The 17,763-nt window shown below is 44.8% G+C and overlaps 1 protein-coding gene and 1 pseudogene across 3 annotated transcripts in view; both read left to right on the forward strand.

Annotated features, from left to right (window-relative positions):
• The first annotated feature begins 3,408 nt into the window (after positions 1 to 3,408).
• LOC117703213 (ubiquitin-ribosomal protein eS31 fusion protein pseudogene) lies at positions 3,409 to 5,063 on the forward strand (annotated as a pseudogene).
• A 6,388-nt stretch (positions 5,064 to 11,451) lies between these two features.
• The window catches only part of Slc24a5 (solute carrier family 24 member 5), a 48,584-nt gene continuing 42,272 nt past the window's right edge, over positions 11,452 to 17,763 (forward strand). Inside the window, exons 1-3 of one of the 3 annotated variants that reach the window (XM_076929667.1) lie at positions 11,452 to 11,538; positions 15,107 to 15,318; positions 15,781 to 15,960. In XM_076929667.1, the coding sequence (XP_076785782.1) occupies positions 15,189 to 15,318; positions 15,781 to 15,960 (310 nt within the window). In that variant the 5' untranslated portion in view covers positions 11,452 to 11,538; positions 15,107 to 15,188. The remainder of the gene's footprint in view (positions 11,539 to 15,106; positions 15,319 to 15,780; positions 15,961 to 17,763) is intronic. The other 2 variants (XM_076929666.1, XM_034494166.2) reach the window with 2 other exon arrangements.

Below are 17,763 nucleotides of genomic sequence, written 5' to 3' on the forward strand. Positions count from 1 at the left end.
ACAGATGGACAGACAATAGAGACAGAGATCTGGCACATATTTCTATTTGGCTACATAAGATAGATAGATAGATAGATAGATAGATAGATAGATAGATAGATAGATAGAAGATAGGTAGGTAGGTAGGTAGGTAGATAGTAGATAGAGAAATGATTACATATATATATATACTACATATATATATATATTCTCTATCTCTCTATTTTTCTCTCCCCTCTCCACCAACAAAACACTCAGCCCATCTTTCCCAGCTTCCCAGCTGCCTTTTTCTCTGAATTACCCTCCCAACATTGGGTCCCAGGGCTGTCTAGACTGCATAATCCTCAAAAACACTTCTTGGGATCTGGGATTCTGACACTCTCTTCCAATATTTTTCTCCACTCAACACTGTCTTTGATTAGTTCATAACTTTCTAAAACACCAGGAGACTTTGGCCTTCCTGCGGCTTCTGTTTGCCTTGCAAAACTTTCCAGGAAAATTTCTAGGAAACACAAATAAGCTTGTACCCCGTGGAACTGAAAGACAGGGGAAAAGAAAGGAAGTGTGCACATCAACTCATATCTCAATATCTTATTCCAACATGAAGACATAAGTAGAATGTGAGTACCCAAGGTCAGATGAGATCTTTTCGGATAAGAGCAACCTGAGACATGCAGAGAAAAAATCAATTTGGCAAGAATTATCTAGCAAAAGATGATCTCTAAGTTGTTTTTTCAGGAGGACGGAAGATGGGAAGAGGGCAGAGGGCTGAACGGCACCTCTTCTCAGCCTGAGGTCTGCACATAAGCACAGGAAATGGTGAGCAGACACCCTCTCTGCAGCCACTTAGGATCATCCTAAAACTCAAGTTTACTACCCGTTAGACACTACTTCTGTGCTACTAAGCATTGAACACTGGGTCTGTGTGATGTCCGATTTACCATAAAGTCATATAGGAGGCAAGGCAGACACACTGCTCCCCTGAGAGGACTGCTTCACCTGAGACTACCGCCATCTCCAGGAACAGAATGCAAAAGTCACCTCATTTTCAAAGGACATCCGGATGTTAGGTACAACCTTTACATGGCTCGGGTGGTTTGAAAAATAATCCTCTCTTTGTCTGGTTTATTATAGTGCTCAGTTACTCGAGAGACAGGAATTTTGGAAACCAGTCATCTATGTGTAACACAAAGATTAGCACTTGTCAGAAAGGAGCAGAGAGAACCTGGTTTGTGTGCCCATCACATACCCAGCCAGCATGAAGCACAAATCTTCCAAGCATAGTATATGGTCTCAAAAAATTTACTATTTTCTCCATTTTATTGTTTGCAAAATGATCCTGCGTGGAACAAAGTGAGAATCTTAAGTGGGTCTGGTGACCAGGCGACCAGTCAGACTATTGCCACGTGCAGAGGAGCTCCCCATAGCACAAGTAATCCATTAGTGCATGTTTCTTGTTAAGCAAAGGATCCTAGAAATTATGTAAATTAGCTAATAATAGAAGTGAAGGATTGGCTATTATCCTATCATCTGGTAATAACTCTGATTAATAGCATGGTGTATATTTTACATATACATAGAACACATTTCTAATTTTTACAGAAACACTACCATTGTGCATATTTTTTAGCTTACTTTTAAATGTAGGAACATATTTTCATATAAACAAACAAACCCCTGCCTCATCACTTTCCTATCTACAAGGCACCTGACTGCATCAGAATTTTAGAAAATGCAGATTCTCTCCAGTTTCTGACATTGTTAGCAACACAATGAATGACTACACCATAAATGTATTTATGGTTGCTCCTTTGAAATAAATTCTTTCAGAAGGAAGTTAAGGTGAAAGCTATTCAGATTTCAAATGCTGTTTTGATCCAAACTACAAAACTACCCTTCAGAAGAGTCATTCCAAGTCACACTCCCACTTGTGATGTCTGGTGAGGGCCCACAACATAAATCTCAATGCTGTGTAGCCAACTCACTGACACAGCCAATTTCTTATCATTTAGGAAGCCAGAGTCCTTGCAACACACTGTCCGTCGTGCACATGAACACACCCATGAATGAGATGATTGCATTAATAAACTGTATACATATATCTCTGCACACATGTGTCAACTAAACAAAAACATCTTCTGCAAAGAATTTGTCATTAACTCCAAAATCTTCTGCTTTCTAAAATCTTGTTTAATCAAGTCATCACCTAGGTCTCAAGTTCTTTATCAACTGGATCTGCTCTGACACCCCTCTGTTACAGATCTATGGCTCCGTCCTCCAAAGGGAGACAAGAGGCCCAGCCCTTCTCCTGGCCCAGCTCCTTCTTTAGCTGCACCCTCTATTTCTCTTCGGGAAATTGTGAAGACACTGTGTTGCTTCCTGAGTGAACTTGGTCAGTCTTGAATTCTGAGTCCTGGACATGCTCCCTCTATGTCTGAATGTTGCTGTCCTTGCTAGCTCCCCAGACACTTCTACTGACCCACGAAAATCCACTTGTCATGACATCCTGTGAAAAGCCACTCACCATGACATCACATCCACGAAGCTTTTTTGTCATTCCTCAGCCATCACTCTAATTCTGCCACATGCACCTTCTGTTTATGCCTATTTGGTGATATTTATCACAGCGAAAAGGAAAACATTATTCATGCCTGTCTCCTCCACGTTACAATAAACTCACAATATTTTCTGGATTTAGAATTTTACTATGCTGTAAGGGAGGCTTAATGCGCAGTTGATAAGCATGCAACAAGCCATTGAATGGGTAGGTCATGAATTTTCTGGCTTCATTTACAACACCTCTAGACACCTTAGCGCCTTATCTAAATCACTAGAGGACACCATCATTTTTTAACATCTAAAGGTCAGTATTTTCCAGGCCGCATTAAAATCTAGTCACCCCTCAACAGCTCTCTAAGGGAGAACTCTTCCCTTGTTCTCCAGTCACCCAAGGTCTCTTCTTGGGAACAGGTGCCTGCTGACAGTTCCAACCAGGGGAACAGTTGGCAAAAGTCCATCCAAACAACCTAGTACAGTGGAATCAGCCAGGTACTACCTCCATCCTTGGAGGGAGAGGGAAAGGGGTTAGAGGAACCCTGTATGAATAAGGGTCGGTTGATAAATGTAAAAGGGACAGGGTCTTTGCATTCCCTCCCAGCAGTGACTACAGCGTGACAAAGGAAATAAGCAAGCAGTGTACGTGGGAATCACGATTCTGCAGCAGTCAACTCGATCCTGTAGACCTAAGAAATATCAGCACCAAACCTTCCTATGCAATGTGGGCCGGTTCGGCTTCGAAGGCGCTTCAGATGTGCTGACACTGCTTGACACCGTTTCCTGAGGCAAACCCCTCCCACCGTTTGCACAGCAGAGCATCTCCCCTGTTGCTTTTCAAGTTGTTCAAATCACAGACATATGCACCGATTTTCCATGGAATCACAGCAGAGCGCCCAACAGCAGACATGGCAGTCCTACCACCGAGCACCTGCAGGCAGCAGGGAGATGGAACTCAAGGATGGGGTTCTGCATTCGAAACTGCACTCTAGGTCAGTGGTAGAATTAGCCTGGAATATGGAGGCAGGAATGATTCCAGAGGCTAACATCCACAAGCTTAAATTTCAGCTCTGCCATTTTCTGTTGTGTAACCCTGGGACAAATGATTTATCTCTCTTATGAAATGCCAACTGCACAAATTTGTTCTTTCAATAAACAACAACAGTTTTCAAATGAGTGTTAGTGATACCCAGGTTTTCTCATCAAAAAAAATTATTTGCTATGTTTTTCTGTATATTGGTTAAAGTTTAATCTGGATCATATAACTTGCTTTAAAGCAAAAACAAGAAAGTTCATTTAAAAGATTCACAAAATAATTTATCAGCTTACAGGATGGAGAAATAACTTAGCGGTTGTGAGCACTTGCTGTTCTTCCAGAGGACATGGCAACGTTAGCTCTGAGGATCCAAAACTTCCTTCCGTCCTATGCATCTGGAACCCAGATACATGATATATGTGTATACACACACATATACACACACATACATAATCTTTTACAGAGTGTATCAGCTTCTTATCTCCTACCATCTGAATCCTAGAATACTATCCCATCCCTAGCTGGGGAACTGTTGACAGGTGACGGCTGCTAGGGAAAGGAGGGTGAGTTTTCTTTAGTGTTGTGGGCCCTGGTAGGTATTGTAGTGGATGACCACAACCAAACCGTATGGGCACGCTAATAGGACCCAGCATTATACAAACAAACATAAAAGAGAACATTAAGTAGGGAGAGAGAAATGACAGGGGATCTGGGAGGAGTTGGGAAGAATGTGACTGAAGTACACTGCATTATGAAACTCCCAAACTATACATATGTATGTCTAATTTTAAAGTAATTATATATTTCTAAAATAAATAATATTTGTCTTAGGAAACTTTTGCCTTGTCCTGTGAAAGGTGCAAATGATTTTCTGACAGTTTCGAGGAAGAAAATATATGAGTCTTCAGGGCCTAAGTCTCCAAGGACTTGTCTAGAAACCTTAGGTTTGGACCCCATCGGCCACGTTAGGCTCTTTCTTTCCGATCCGCCATTGTAGGTGGAGCCACAGTAACGATGCAGATTTTTTGTGAAGACCCTTACAGGGAAGACCATCACACTCGAGGTTGAGCCCTTGGACACTATAGAAAATGTCAAGGCCAAGATCCAGGCTAAGGAAGGAATTGCCCCTGATCAGCAGAGGCTGATCTTTTCTGGTAAGCTGCTGAAAGATGGCCATACTTTGTCTGACTACAACATTCAGAAGGAGTCTACCCTTCATCATGTGTTGAGACCTCGTGGTGGTGCTTAGAAAAGGAAGAAGTCTTACACCACTCCCAAGAAGAATCAGCATAAGAGGAAGGTTAAGTTGGCTGTGCTGAAATACTATAAGGTGGATGAAAATGGCAGAATCAGCCAACCTCGTCAAGCGTGTCCTTCTGATGAGTGTGGTGCTGGAGCTTTCATGGGTAGCCACTTTGACAGGCATTATTGTGGCAAGTGTTGTCTGGCTTACTGCTTCAGTAAACCAGAAGACAAACAGTTGTGTATGATTTAATAAAAAGAAGAAACTGAAAGGAAAAGAGAAAAAGAAACCTTGGGTTTTACTTTGATCTCTCCCCCAACCCCCGCCCCACACAAACAGTAGGAAGTCCCGCCCTCCTGGGAGGTCTTCTTGTAACCTCCCACCTTGGAAGTGGAGCTCAATCCTAATCACTGGCTGTGCTAGTGCTAAATGGGGTGACATGAGTGTGAGCCTGTTGGCAGGAAGGCCAATGGCTGAACTGTCACACTCATAGGCAAGGGCGGCAAGGGCTTAAAGAGATGCTGTTTTTGAACTTGAACCTCTTGTTCCTTCTGTATCCTATGGAACAATCTGCCAATCTCAGAACTAGAAGGATCTCCAGAACCACAGAAACAATTGAGTGAGTTTGAGGGAAGCTTAGAGACACTAAATTAGAACAAGGCTGAAAACAAGACTGGAACCATACCATAGCCATCATCCTACCGTGGCCACCACCATGGCCACTCATCCTTCCTGTCATGCACATCAGTCTCCCACAATACCTAGGACAATACAGACAAAGAAATGAGGCCAGCTGGGAGTCTTGGGATACAACCTTGGGATACTCTTGGGATACAGCTCCCATTGGACTCCAACAATCAGAGCTGGCCTGGCCTGGTACCCAAGAGTTCCTAAGTCTGTTTAATAGAGACATGTTGGGACTAATGTCTTTAAACAATGTCTGCCCTTGTCTTCATTTCCCTTTGTCTTACAGCTACCACCCATTGAATCAATAGCATCTATGGCTTCTAAAACTCATTGCTTATGAGCCCCAGGAGAAGTCTGGAGTTCTGAGTGCTGACCTCTACAGAACTCAGAAAAGCTGGTGTTGATCACTGAAATGACTCTTCAGAAGTTGCCACTGAGGTACATTGGGGGATGGAGCATCGACTGGACTTTAGCACTTGTGACATAAAAGGGAAATAGAGGAAGCCTCATCCCCAGCCAAGCCAGCAGGGAGTTCTCATGTCTCAACCACCCACTTAAAATAGGGTTGTCTGTTTTAGGTTGAAGTGGCCAGACTTTATGTCCCTGCCTTGGCTACAGCTGCCTGTGCTGGCATGACCTCAGGCAGAGTGGCCTTCTGCAGCTAAGACCTTCCCTGAAGGGCTTGGATGCTGGAGCCCATGTGTTACCTGTACATCCAGCTTCTGGGACAGCATTCCTTCAAGGGGTCAGGAAGGCTCTCATTTATGAATATACTCTTGAAAACCTTTCTAGTTTGAAGAAACAGGTAGACGAGGGAAGGGGGACAAAGGGAAGGCATGTGTGTCTTCATGTTCTAAAAAAAACAATTTGGTTCTAGTCTGGATAGCCAAATTCCATGTTAACAGCATGGAATGCAAGGTCTCTTCTTTCAGACTTCTTCAGACCATGCATTCAGGAGGTTGGTTTGTTTTATCTTTAGTTCCATTCTGAGAACAGGGTTGGCCCATAGGCCTGGTGCATGGGTCATGGAGTTACTGTCTCCAGACAATTCTCTTCTTCTCTAGTTCCATGCCTCCCATCCCAAAACAACAGACGCAAGGCTGACCCACATCTGATTGTTAGGGACAGTCTTCAAGAAGTAGAAGAAGTTGCAGGGCCTGAGCCACACAGAGAGAAGGACAAAGCCTGTGTTAGGTTTCTCTTTTCAGAACCAGAATCTCTTCTTTTCAGCCAGGAAGAGCCCTATGACTTTTGGTTTCCAAGCCTAGGAGAGAATGTCCAAGAAATTCCAGAAAATTCTGAAGAATCCCTGCCAAACTCCTTCCTCCTGAGCAGAAGGAGCATCAATCTCCCCCAGTGGGGAAGGCAGCCTTCACACAGCCGCTAGAGAAAAAACGATTATGCTAACTTAGACCCTGAGGGCGTTATTATATTACAGGAAAGGAAATAAATCTGCACACTCCAGCATGCTCTACTCGGAGTCCTCACTCCCTCCTCTGGACTCACAGCAAAGTAGAGATGGAGTGGGAAGCGGTAAAGCCACACTGGAGACAGGCCTTTCTCCAGATCACTCATTAAAGAACAAAATCCTGAAGCCCTGGGAGGGCATTGCTGGATCCCTGAGAGCTGAGATTGTGAGATGAGCACAAAAGAACTGAGAGTAACAAGTATCAAAAATGTCGAATTTCACTCAATTTAAATACAGCTTTTAAAAAGCTGCTGCTTTTCCCCTCACTGAAGTTTTGTGCCCAGCACATTTCGTTTCACTGAGAGCTAGGCGACCAGCCAACTTCCAGCAATCGCCTAGTGCAAAATGTACTGTCCCGTGCACTCTTTCAGAAAGGGTGCGAAAAGGTGCATTTAGCCAGGTTCTGATAATTCTAGAATTATTTCAGCTCAAAAATGTTTATTTTTTTTAAATGTGTGCCTGTGTTAAGTCTGCACATACATCTGTGCACCACAGGTGTGCAGTGCTGACAGAGGCCAGAAGGTGGCATCAGAACCCCAGGAACTGGAGTTACAGATAGTTGTTAGCTACCACATGGGTACTGGGAATTGAACCCGGGTCCTCTGGAAGAGCAGCCAGTGCTCTTAACCACTGAGCCATCATCTCTTCAGTACCATGTTGTTTATTTTTAATAATACCTGATATACAAAATTGGGATAGTTCTCAGTAATTCAGGGATGTGCCCTACAGAAGAGAAAGGAAACTACAAACTTTACGAAGGCCTGGTTACTTTAGCTTGCTTGAAGGTGGTGGTTGTTGTTTGAACTTTTGTTGAGTTTTTGACAGTCTTACACATGGAGTCGTTGCACTCTGACCACTGTGCTCCCACACCCCTGGTCTCCCTCCTATCCCTGTTAATAAGCCTTCCCTTCCGTACAGTTACCTTTACTCTTTAGAATTCCTATTAACTTTTATGAATTTTGTGCAGTGCATTTTGATCAAATACATCCTCCTTGCTGCTCCCCTAAGTCCTCCCAGATGTACCCTCAGCTCCCCACCTCCTCAGCTTTGTGTCCCCCCTTTTGGTTCAGTGAGTCCAATCTGTGCCACCCAGTTACACATCAATGAGTGTGTCCATCCACTGGAGCATGATTGACCTTCCTGGGGGCCACACCCTTAAAGAAAGCTGACTCTATCTCCCCCAGAAGTCGTCAACTGTCTACAACTCCTCAGAGGTGGGGGCTCATGAACCTCTTCCGGCTGCATGCTAGCACGTTGACAGATTTGATCTCGTGCAGGAGGCTGCAGCCACTGTGAGTGAACTCATAGGTGCCACCAAGAGTCCTGTCATGTCTGCTGTCATGTCCAAAAGATGCTGCTTTGTTTCAGTCGTCCCTGACCTCTGGCTCTTACCGTCCTTTCTGCTCCCTCCTGAGTGACAGTCCCTGAGCCTTGGGGGTGCTGCAGCTGTCCCATTTATGACTGAGCAGTCCACTGACACTTCTACCAGATGTGAGTCTCTGAGTTAACCAGCACAAAGACACAGCAATAAAACCCATACAAACTGCAGATCCTCACCCATGCCCAAGGTCAGGGCCCAATCTTGGTTATGTCCCAATGTTAGTGGGTTTGCCGGCTAGCTCACTAAGCATGGGGCAGGGAGGGCTGTCTGTGGAAGGTGACAGGGCTCATACAAATATATAAAATACTGAACAGAATGCTGCCTTACTTCCAGCTTTGTCTGTGGCTCAAGGTAGCAGTAGCACAACAATCAAAGCCCCTGAGAGGTCAGATCCCAAGATCCTATTCATGCTGAAACTCAAGCTGCTTCCTAATGAAGAACACAGGAGAAAGAAGTTCAGGAGCGTAGCTGTGGGGACAGTGAGGACTCTAGGGGCCATGCTCTTACACTCTGCTCACTCCACATCTGTCCTTTCAGGCTGTCTGTGACATGGTGACCCATTAAATGCTGCCAATGGACTTGACTCTGTGCTTAAACAGCAAATGACAATTAGAAAATAATACATGCTCCTTTACACAAACATATTATCTATACTAACCAGGAGTCAGGGGATAAAAAGGAGCAGCTGGCAAGCTGGGAGGAGCACAGGCACAGCCGTAGCCACCACTTCCTTCCTCAGCCCTCACTGTCACAGGGCAGCCTACGAAATCCTTCGTTTCCGAGACTACTGTGCAAGCAATAAAAGCAGGGTGATCAACATGCTAACTCTCCTTCCATAGGAGTCTGCTCTCCCTCCATCACAAAGCCCAGAGCCTACTTAATGCATCAGCAGGTGGAGCTGAAGAGCTATGGGAGCCACTGAGTTAAGGGACATCCCTGACAACTGTTTGGAGACTGTGTTGATGGTATTTATAGCAGATAAATGACAGCAAAGACCTGATGTATTCCTACAGGTCCTGTGGGTGTTTTCTAGAGAAGCCAGTGAGAAAGGAATATGTCATTCACCCCACTCATCTGTCCACTCACTTGCTCCCCACAAGGGCAGGGTACCACGCTGAACACGGAAGAGCTGTAGGAATTCAGACGGAGCCCTGCTCTGATGAGTCTCGACCCTAAGGAGCTCGGCACGGGCTTTGTTTGTGTGCTTTTGTTTTCATGCACTTCGGCATTAGACAGACCTTGTTCAAGCCACATCTTGACTGTCACGTGGGAAGTATGGACCCTCAGATTTTAGGTTACTGATTCCTCATCACATATAAAGCACAGATTGGTAAATCCACCTCAGTAATTCTCCATCTTCCTAATGTTACCTGAAGATTTTTATTGTAATCGTCATGCCTATACTCTTTACCAATAATTTTCAAAGTCATGGGTACTTCTACTGAGGAACCAGTGAGAACTCCTTTCTTCCTTAGAACTGGGTGTTTAACAGGCAACCATTGGCTTTGACACCCAAGCACAAAGAGTGCTTGTCTGCACCAGTAAATGTGAAGCACCCAGAACTGTTATCTGAAATTGATCAGTGAGCAGACAGCACTGAATTCTGATGGCTTTGTTTCTTACAAAGGAAAAATGGCCTTCCACCTTTACAACTTGCTCAATCTGCATTATTTGTTGCTGTTGTTGTGATAAAAAATACACTAACAAAAGCGCCTTTAAGGGGGATTCACTTTGGATTACAGTTTCTGGGAGGGGTGGCAGAAACAGATGCTGGGGGTCTCACTGCTTGTACACACAGGAGGCTGGTGAATCACACAACATGCATGCACAAGAAGGCTGGTGGATCACACTGCAAGCACACACAGGAAGGCTGGTGGATCACAGAGTGTTCGTGCCCAGGAAGGCTGGTGGATCACAGAGTGTGCGTACACAGAAAGCAGAGAGGGAGAACAGCTATAAAAACTCAAAGCTCATCCACAATGATGCACATCCTCCAGCAAGGCTCTGCCTTGCTTAGAGATTGCAGAAGCTTCCCAAACAGTGCCACCAGCTGGGGAAAGAGTGTCTGAGCATAATCTTAGCATAATCTACTTGGGAGGTAGAAGCAGAAGGAGCAAAAGTCCGAAGTCATCCTCGGCTACAGCGAGTTCTAGGACAGTGTGGGCTCCGGGAGCCTCTGTCTCAAAGCAAGATAAGCATGCTAAGAAGACAATGGAGACTAATGTAAATTAAGAAACACCAGGCTGAACAAGGACATTCTGTTATATAAGTTCAGGAAAAATTAATTCTGTGTAAAAATCGGAACGGGTGAAATCCCACAAAAAGGTATGAGAACTGGAACTAAGCAACATCCCCCAAACAAGCCAGAGACACTCCCTGGAACAGTCATAGCTGCGGAGTCCGTACTCTGAGACACCAAGGAAATCAGATGACACAAATAACATAAATCAGAATGAAAAAGGAAAAAAATCCCTCAGAAATTAGATGTTACAAAAAAAGGAGAACTTCAAAGAGAGACTCTTAAAGCAGAGGGAGCTAAAGACACGACAGATATCGTGAGACATCTTACAGAAAGTGGAGAGCAAAAGGTTAAGTAAGCAAAATGAGTAAAGGTGGCTACAAGGCAGGGGAGATGGAGGCAGGAGGGGTGAGTGGGTGAGGAAACATATTTAAGATAGCCTGGGGAGTGATGTAAGCCAGAGGGTCCTATCCAGCTGCGCTGCTCCTGGGGCCTTCTTCCTACTGAATTGCCTTGTCTAGCCTCAGTATGAGGGCTTTTGCCAAGTCTTGTTGTGTCTTGTTTCTGTCTTCTCTCTTGGAGGCCTGTTTTTTACTCTGAAGAGGAAATGGAGGGGGAGTGGCTCTGGGGGAGAGGGGAGGTCAGGGAGGCTGGGAGTCCAGTGAGTGGAAACTGCAGTTAGAATGTGTTATATAAGGGAAGAATCTATTTTCAATTTTACAAAAAAAAAAAAAAAAAAGAATAAGGAAATCTTTTGAAACAATTATCAGCATGGGAGAACTCAAAGATTATCATTCCATATATCCTTCCAAGAAATCAGGGAAATAAGTCTCTGGCACCGGATATTTAAAGAAGCACTAGCCAAGCATCAAACATGCACACTTGTGAGTCCAGGACCAGTACGGGGCTGCTGGAAATGACAGAGCTTACACTGTATGCTTGAGCTATGCAGGTAAAGAGCGTGGGCGGGGGTGGGGGGAGGGCGTAGCTCAAACAGAACAGAGAAAAAGTAGAGGGCAAGAGCGAGTGGATGCTGGCCTCTCTCAGCAGCTCCTCTGATGTTGCTTCTGGCCGTATTATTATGTTGAGACTCTCGTGGTAGCATGAGGCCATTCTAATTCCGTCATTCTCTGGGTTCATGAGTTCCCTAGGCATGACAGAAGGGGGGTACAGCTAAGAGCAGAAAAAATTCAATTTACAGTCTTAGTTGTGAACTGAAGAGGGGTCTCACAGGGAGTCTCAAGTTACTTTATTAGGAAGTAGAGTTGTTAGAACTGTATCTGTGATGCCAGATAAGGGAGGAGGGTCATGGATGCCAGACCAGTCTGGGCTACATGGCCAGTGATAACCCAGGCTAGGATACACAGTGAGGCCTGTGTCCCAAAAACCAAAACAGAAAAAGAAAACCATGACTTTGTGCGTGCAACGTGTGTGTGTGTGTGTGTGTGTGTGTGTGTGTGTGTGTGTGCATGTCAGAGAGAAAGAAAGGGAGAGAGAGAAAGAAAATGAGAACAAGAGAAAGTGGGTGAAGGGAGAGGGAAGGAGGAAGGGAAGGAGAGAGACAGACAAAGACAGAGAAAGAAGAAAGATTGGAAACAAAATAGCAATAATTGTCTCTAACAGCATACACGCTTAGACTGCAGTCTTGTGATGCTTCTTGAATTGCTTTAATTGCATTTGTGTGTGCGTGCCTGTACCGTAGTGCACACGTGGCAGTCAGCAGACAACATATGGGAGTAAATTCCCTTCTTCCACTACCTAGCTTCCAGGGGTCAAACTCAGGAGATCATACTCAGTGGCATCTGGCGTCTCACTAGCCCATGGCCTTGGAATGCTTTGTTAAAAAAAAGTAAAGAAGCATTTTGGAGGGAAGGGCTAATCGCTAAGGCAAGCCTGGAGCATCTGTTTCTACCGATTGATGAGGAAGCTATAGAACAGAGTCAAGATCTTGTCAGAACTCTCACACGGCACGGTGAAGAGGTTACCCCTAGCTAAGACAACTTGGCCTTCAAAAGGAACAGCCAGTGCAGTTGATCAGATATAAATTTGCTAGTTCAAATCATGCTTAATCTAACTGGCTATTTTGGAGGAAGATAACCCCCTTGGGAACTAGTGGCTGATGGGAAAGAATCACACATGCTTCATCTCGAACTGCTCGCCTTTGGGTATGCAAAGTGATAGAAGCCATCTCTGTAAATGCAAACACTGTAGCACTCGAAAGCCTCCAGTCTGCAGACTCCAAAGACTCTCGAGCATGAAGGGGCTGCTCACATCGCAGAGAGACAGACAGCAGACCTGGTGTTTCCTGAGAACATCCCACCTCCAAACTGACTGGCCAATGGACCCGAGTGTGAGGAAGACTCTGCACGGAGCCGCAGCAATATGGAAGACACAGGGACAATCCGAAGGCTGCCACAAGGATGTAGGAATCAGGACAGTGTGGGACTGAGAGGTTAGCTGTAAGAATGAGGGAAGAGGAGGCCTGAAGCCCAAAGAGCACAGAAAGAGCATCAACAGAGACAAGATAGACTACGGCTGCCTGCCGATGTCCCCAGTGAGGCACTATACTTCTAACCAGACACACATTCAAGTAACCAGTGCCCAGGTCAGCAGGGTGGTTTCCTTAGCAAAACACAAGTTGAGGTGCATAAAGAGGCACCTGGGGTGGCTGTAGAGTTCTATTTCTTAACCCTGGATGTTTACATGGATCTTTGTCATGTATAATAACAAAAGCCATACACCTACCTTGTGTGGCTTTACCTGTCGCTTGTTTCACAGATTTTAAGACTGATCCAAAAGAATAATACACCGTAAAGCAAATGTAGCTGCCCATGGTTTGTTTTTCTTGGTAAATTCCTGTTTAATAGGCTACTTTATTTAGACTGGGCACTTGCACATTTCTGGGACTGTTTCTAAGAGTCACTACTCTTTAAATCAACTAACTCATGTTCCCTGTGGGCCTACTATGTGCTGCAGAGTTCTGCTCTGTATCAAACATGGGCTTGTACCTTTTGGTACTTGGCTTTTTTTTTTTTTTTTTTTTTTTTTTAGCTTGTTTGACCTATATTGAAAATTCGGAGTTAGGCTTCTGCTCTGGCTGACACTCCAACTGTGAGCGATGTTTTTGTTGTGGAAACTGGTTTGTATATTTATTGGGTTTTGAGGGGGCGATCACAAAGCAGCCAGCACCCAGTGGCCCATTTCCCTGGCGCTGCTTCTGAGAGTCCAAGGGGAGCTCTCCTCCACTTGCTGAAAACAGACTCTTCTAGCTTATATTCAGATGACTCAGCATCCCAGCCTCAGCACCCTAGCACACATCCGGGGAGCTGAGTGTCAGAGAGGTTTACAGGAGGAAAGTTCCCAGCAAGACATCTGTGCTGGGGTGTTTTTTTAAACACCACAAGTTCATGTACAGCCAGAAGCAGCTCTCTCTTTTACACCAGATGCACCAGTTTCTGCATCAAAGGCTTGGCACTTTGATTTTTAAAGTTTCATCAGTTAATTTATTATTTGATAGTTGCACACGTACATATAATACCTTCCCGTCACACCAACTTTATGTACAAAGCAAAGGAGCCAAAACGGCTGCAGAGCTACAGAATTTCTCCATGGCAGTTTTTAATTTCAATCCAAGAAATAAATAATGGTAGACAGGTAACAGAACAGCAGAATAATGGCCCCATGGAAGAACCTGTCCTCCAAAGTTTACATTTGTCATGGAGTACACACCAAACCAAAATAGAGGTGATCCCTGCCTTGCAGATAGTGGAAGGAAGGAACAGAGAAGTTACGTACACAGCTAAGAAACATTGCTAGAACTCAACCCTGCCGTCTCCTCCAGACCCTGCACCATCAGCCACAGGTTACTCCACTGCCACAGGTTTCCGGGATCTTGGCTACAAAATGTATTCGAATGCTGTCTGCCTTGTCCAATTAGCATTTTATACAGCTCCTTCTGGCAAAAAGCACAGCTGATCTATGATCAAACAGCATCCATTCTGTCTCCTTAATAGTTTGTGACGCTGTGGGCAGCTCTCGATCCCCACAGCTGCTGCCTTCATTCATGTGGCCTTCATTTCCCAGCTCAACTGTTACAGTCACCTCCTAATTGACCTTTCTGTCTCTAGCTCTAACTGTAGACGAACGTGAGCCATCCAAAGGAAACTACAAACCGTGCCGTGGTAGGCAGAGTACATATATTCCCACCCAAATAATTCCTAGAACCAAGGGCTAGAGAGAAGGGGTGGGGGGGAGGGTAGCATCAAGCAAACCCAGGCCCTCACAAATCTAGGGGAAGTCAAAGGCAGTGTCAGCTTGAAGATATTCAAGATATCCGCACGAGCACAGGAACACATTGCCTGGGCCTGCCATCGGAGTCCGGCATGGAAACAGCTGTAGTCAGTGTTTATCTGCGCCCCTCCCTAACTCCTCCAACCTCCCAGGACTTGGATCTCCTGATCAGAGAAGCTAGGCTGTCTCCCTTGCTGGCCTCCTAAGCTGTAAGCCCCCTCCCCCCGCAGGCACTGGGGAGGAAGGAGACTCCTCACATGATTCAGCATAAGTCTCCCTTGCTCCCTTCCTGAACCACACACTGCAAAGAGCATGCTGGAAATGCGGACAAAATGGGGCCCAACTTGGACAAGAAGGGTCCTGCTGCTGGCGATCTTCTGGGTCTCTGCATACCTGCCTGTCCGTGGTGTTTCCCTGCCCACGCGCCTCCCAAGGGCCACAGGTAGGTAGCAGTGGGTCCAGACACCCCAGTCCCACATCTAGATATGGGACAGAGAGAGGAATGTCTATGCCCCCTCCCTAACCCCAACTCCTGCTGTATCTGTTGTGCTTTGTAGCCCTGCAGAGGATGGGAAACACTTGATCAGCCAGTGTGCTCTCAAGAATGTCCTGCACTAGTTCAGAGACCCTGAGGTGGACAGGGCTGCACTTCTTATTGTTGGAGAAATTATCAGAGGATTCTTCCCATTTAGAAGCAGACACAGAGAGGCGCCCTAATAAATCTTCCCTCCAATTCTCTTCTGTCAGCTTATTCCATGAAATAACTGCTTTCAAAGGCCATCTAAGGCTTTGTATCATATTTCCACCTACGTCTCCATATTCCTCCCAAATACCCCAGTTCTGGCTTTGCGGGCTTGAGATATGTGACTCCAGCATCTTGTGAGCTTTTCCTTTTCCTCGGCAGGAAACAGCACGCAATGTGCTGCCTCTCCAGCGTCGGAGTTTCCCGAAGGGTTCTTCACCAAGCAGGAGAGCATAGACGGAGGCATCGTCATCTACTTCCTCATCATCCTCTACATGTTCCTGGCAGTCTCTGTCGTCTGTGACAAGTACTTCTTGCCCTCCCTGGAAATCATTAGTGACTGTAAGTTACTGGGAAGGTCTCCTGTGACCTTGCAGAAGAGCTGTCACATAGATCTGTCCATCTCAGCTGGTGGCAGAGCATGGATGTCTATCCTGGGGTCCTGTGGGGTTCATCCTGGGAGTCCAGGCAGAAGAGTGTTTTTCAGTTATTATTATACACTGCTTGCTTCCAGAAGCTTTCTTTTGTTACAGCACCTCAGTGGCTGTTAGGGAACAGCCCTGAGATTCTGCACCAGTGCTCCTGACACACTGTGTGCCTGGTCCTCAATGTTTTCTATTTCAAACCCTTTTCACTTGGGCTCTGAGAGTGGGGGAGAAGCAGATGTGGCCAAGGACCTCGGTTCTCTGTACTCTTTTACTGGACATTAAAAGAACTGAAACTCATGAACCAATAAATAAATAAATTCTAAACTCCATGTAAAGGGACCTCAGCTATCAGATAATAACAACCTTGGGTGCTAAGTGTTAGTAGTTTCTGAAAATAAGCTGGGATACTCAAAGCCTCTTGCACTATAGATTTCCCAGAACTCTTAGTATAGGCTTTTGCAGAGGCACTGGTTCCTAAGACAAGGAAAAATGGTGGCTATTCATCTACACAGAACTACCAAAGTCTGCAGCTTCTCTCAAAGCTGATTAAATTGCTGAGTATCTTCATTTCACAGCAAAATCAAAGGTAAGGGTTGTGTCCTTCACACGACTACAGAGAACAGAACAGCAGCACCCTTAACTCCATCCCACACATAAACATGCACACCTACATGCACACATATACACATAAACGCACACATTCACACACATGTCCCACACACATACACAAACATGTACACACACATGCAGATATACACACACATACACACATGCACACATATACACATAAACACACACATACACACACACACGCACGAACACACACACACACACACGCACAAACACATGCATAAACTGAATGTAAACTCTCTTTTTTCCCATCCTCCTACCCTCTGTCCTTGCTGAATGCAAGGCAAGTATTTTCTTGCTCTCATGTATGGCTGCAGCATGATTACAAACTACAGCACCTGTGAAGGCAGAGGAACAAAACTTCTATCTGTTCAATAATAAGTTTATCATAATCATTAATATTTAAGTAGATGCAAATGTACTTTATACCAGTATTATATTTTATGCTGATAATACATTGCTATTTTAGTGTTAGCTGATCTTAGCACATTATTTTTGCTTAATGAAATGCAGTAACAAAAGTAAACCCACCTAAATTTGCATCTCTTGAAGATCTCCAAAGATCCCAAAACATACCATTTTGCTAGAGTCTCTTCTGTCAGCCTTTTGAGTATTCCTATCATCCACCCATCCATTCACCCACTCACCTACTAAGAGTCTTTAATTTTCCCATATTGCCAGTCTCTTCAAAACCCATACTTTCTAATCATAGCACAGGAGCTCGTGATCCTACAAGTAATTTGAGAACCTAACACTGGACTTTACTTTTTATAGTGTCCAGTGAAAACCTGATCATTTTAAGCTGTTAATCTCATAGAACTGCTTTAAATAGTATTATATCCGTACAGTATAAATTATCTGCACTCTTCTCTGATTATTTTCTGATTAAAGGACAAGGTTATGTATATGTAAGGCTTGTGATAGATACTGTCAGATATCCCACCAAGGGTATGCTGACTACACCCTCCATGGCCTTGGCACTGTCCATTCCTGGAAATGAGCATCACCTTTAATATCTTTGTTATATAAAACTAAAACCTCATGCTATAAAATTCCTATTTCTCCTATACATAAGGTAGCTATTCTA

Source organism: Arvicanthis niloticus, chromosome 2, assembly GCF_011762505.2.
Source record: "Arvicanthis niloticus isolate mArvNil1 chromosome 2, mArvNil1.pat.X, whole genome shotgun sequence".
In the NCBI taxonomy this organism is placed as follows: domain Eukaryota; kingdom Metazoa; phylum Chordata; class Mammalia; order Rodentia; family Muridae; genus Arvicanthis; species Arvicanthis niloticus.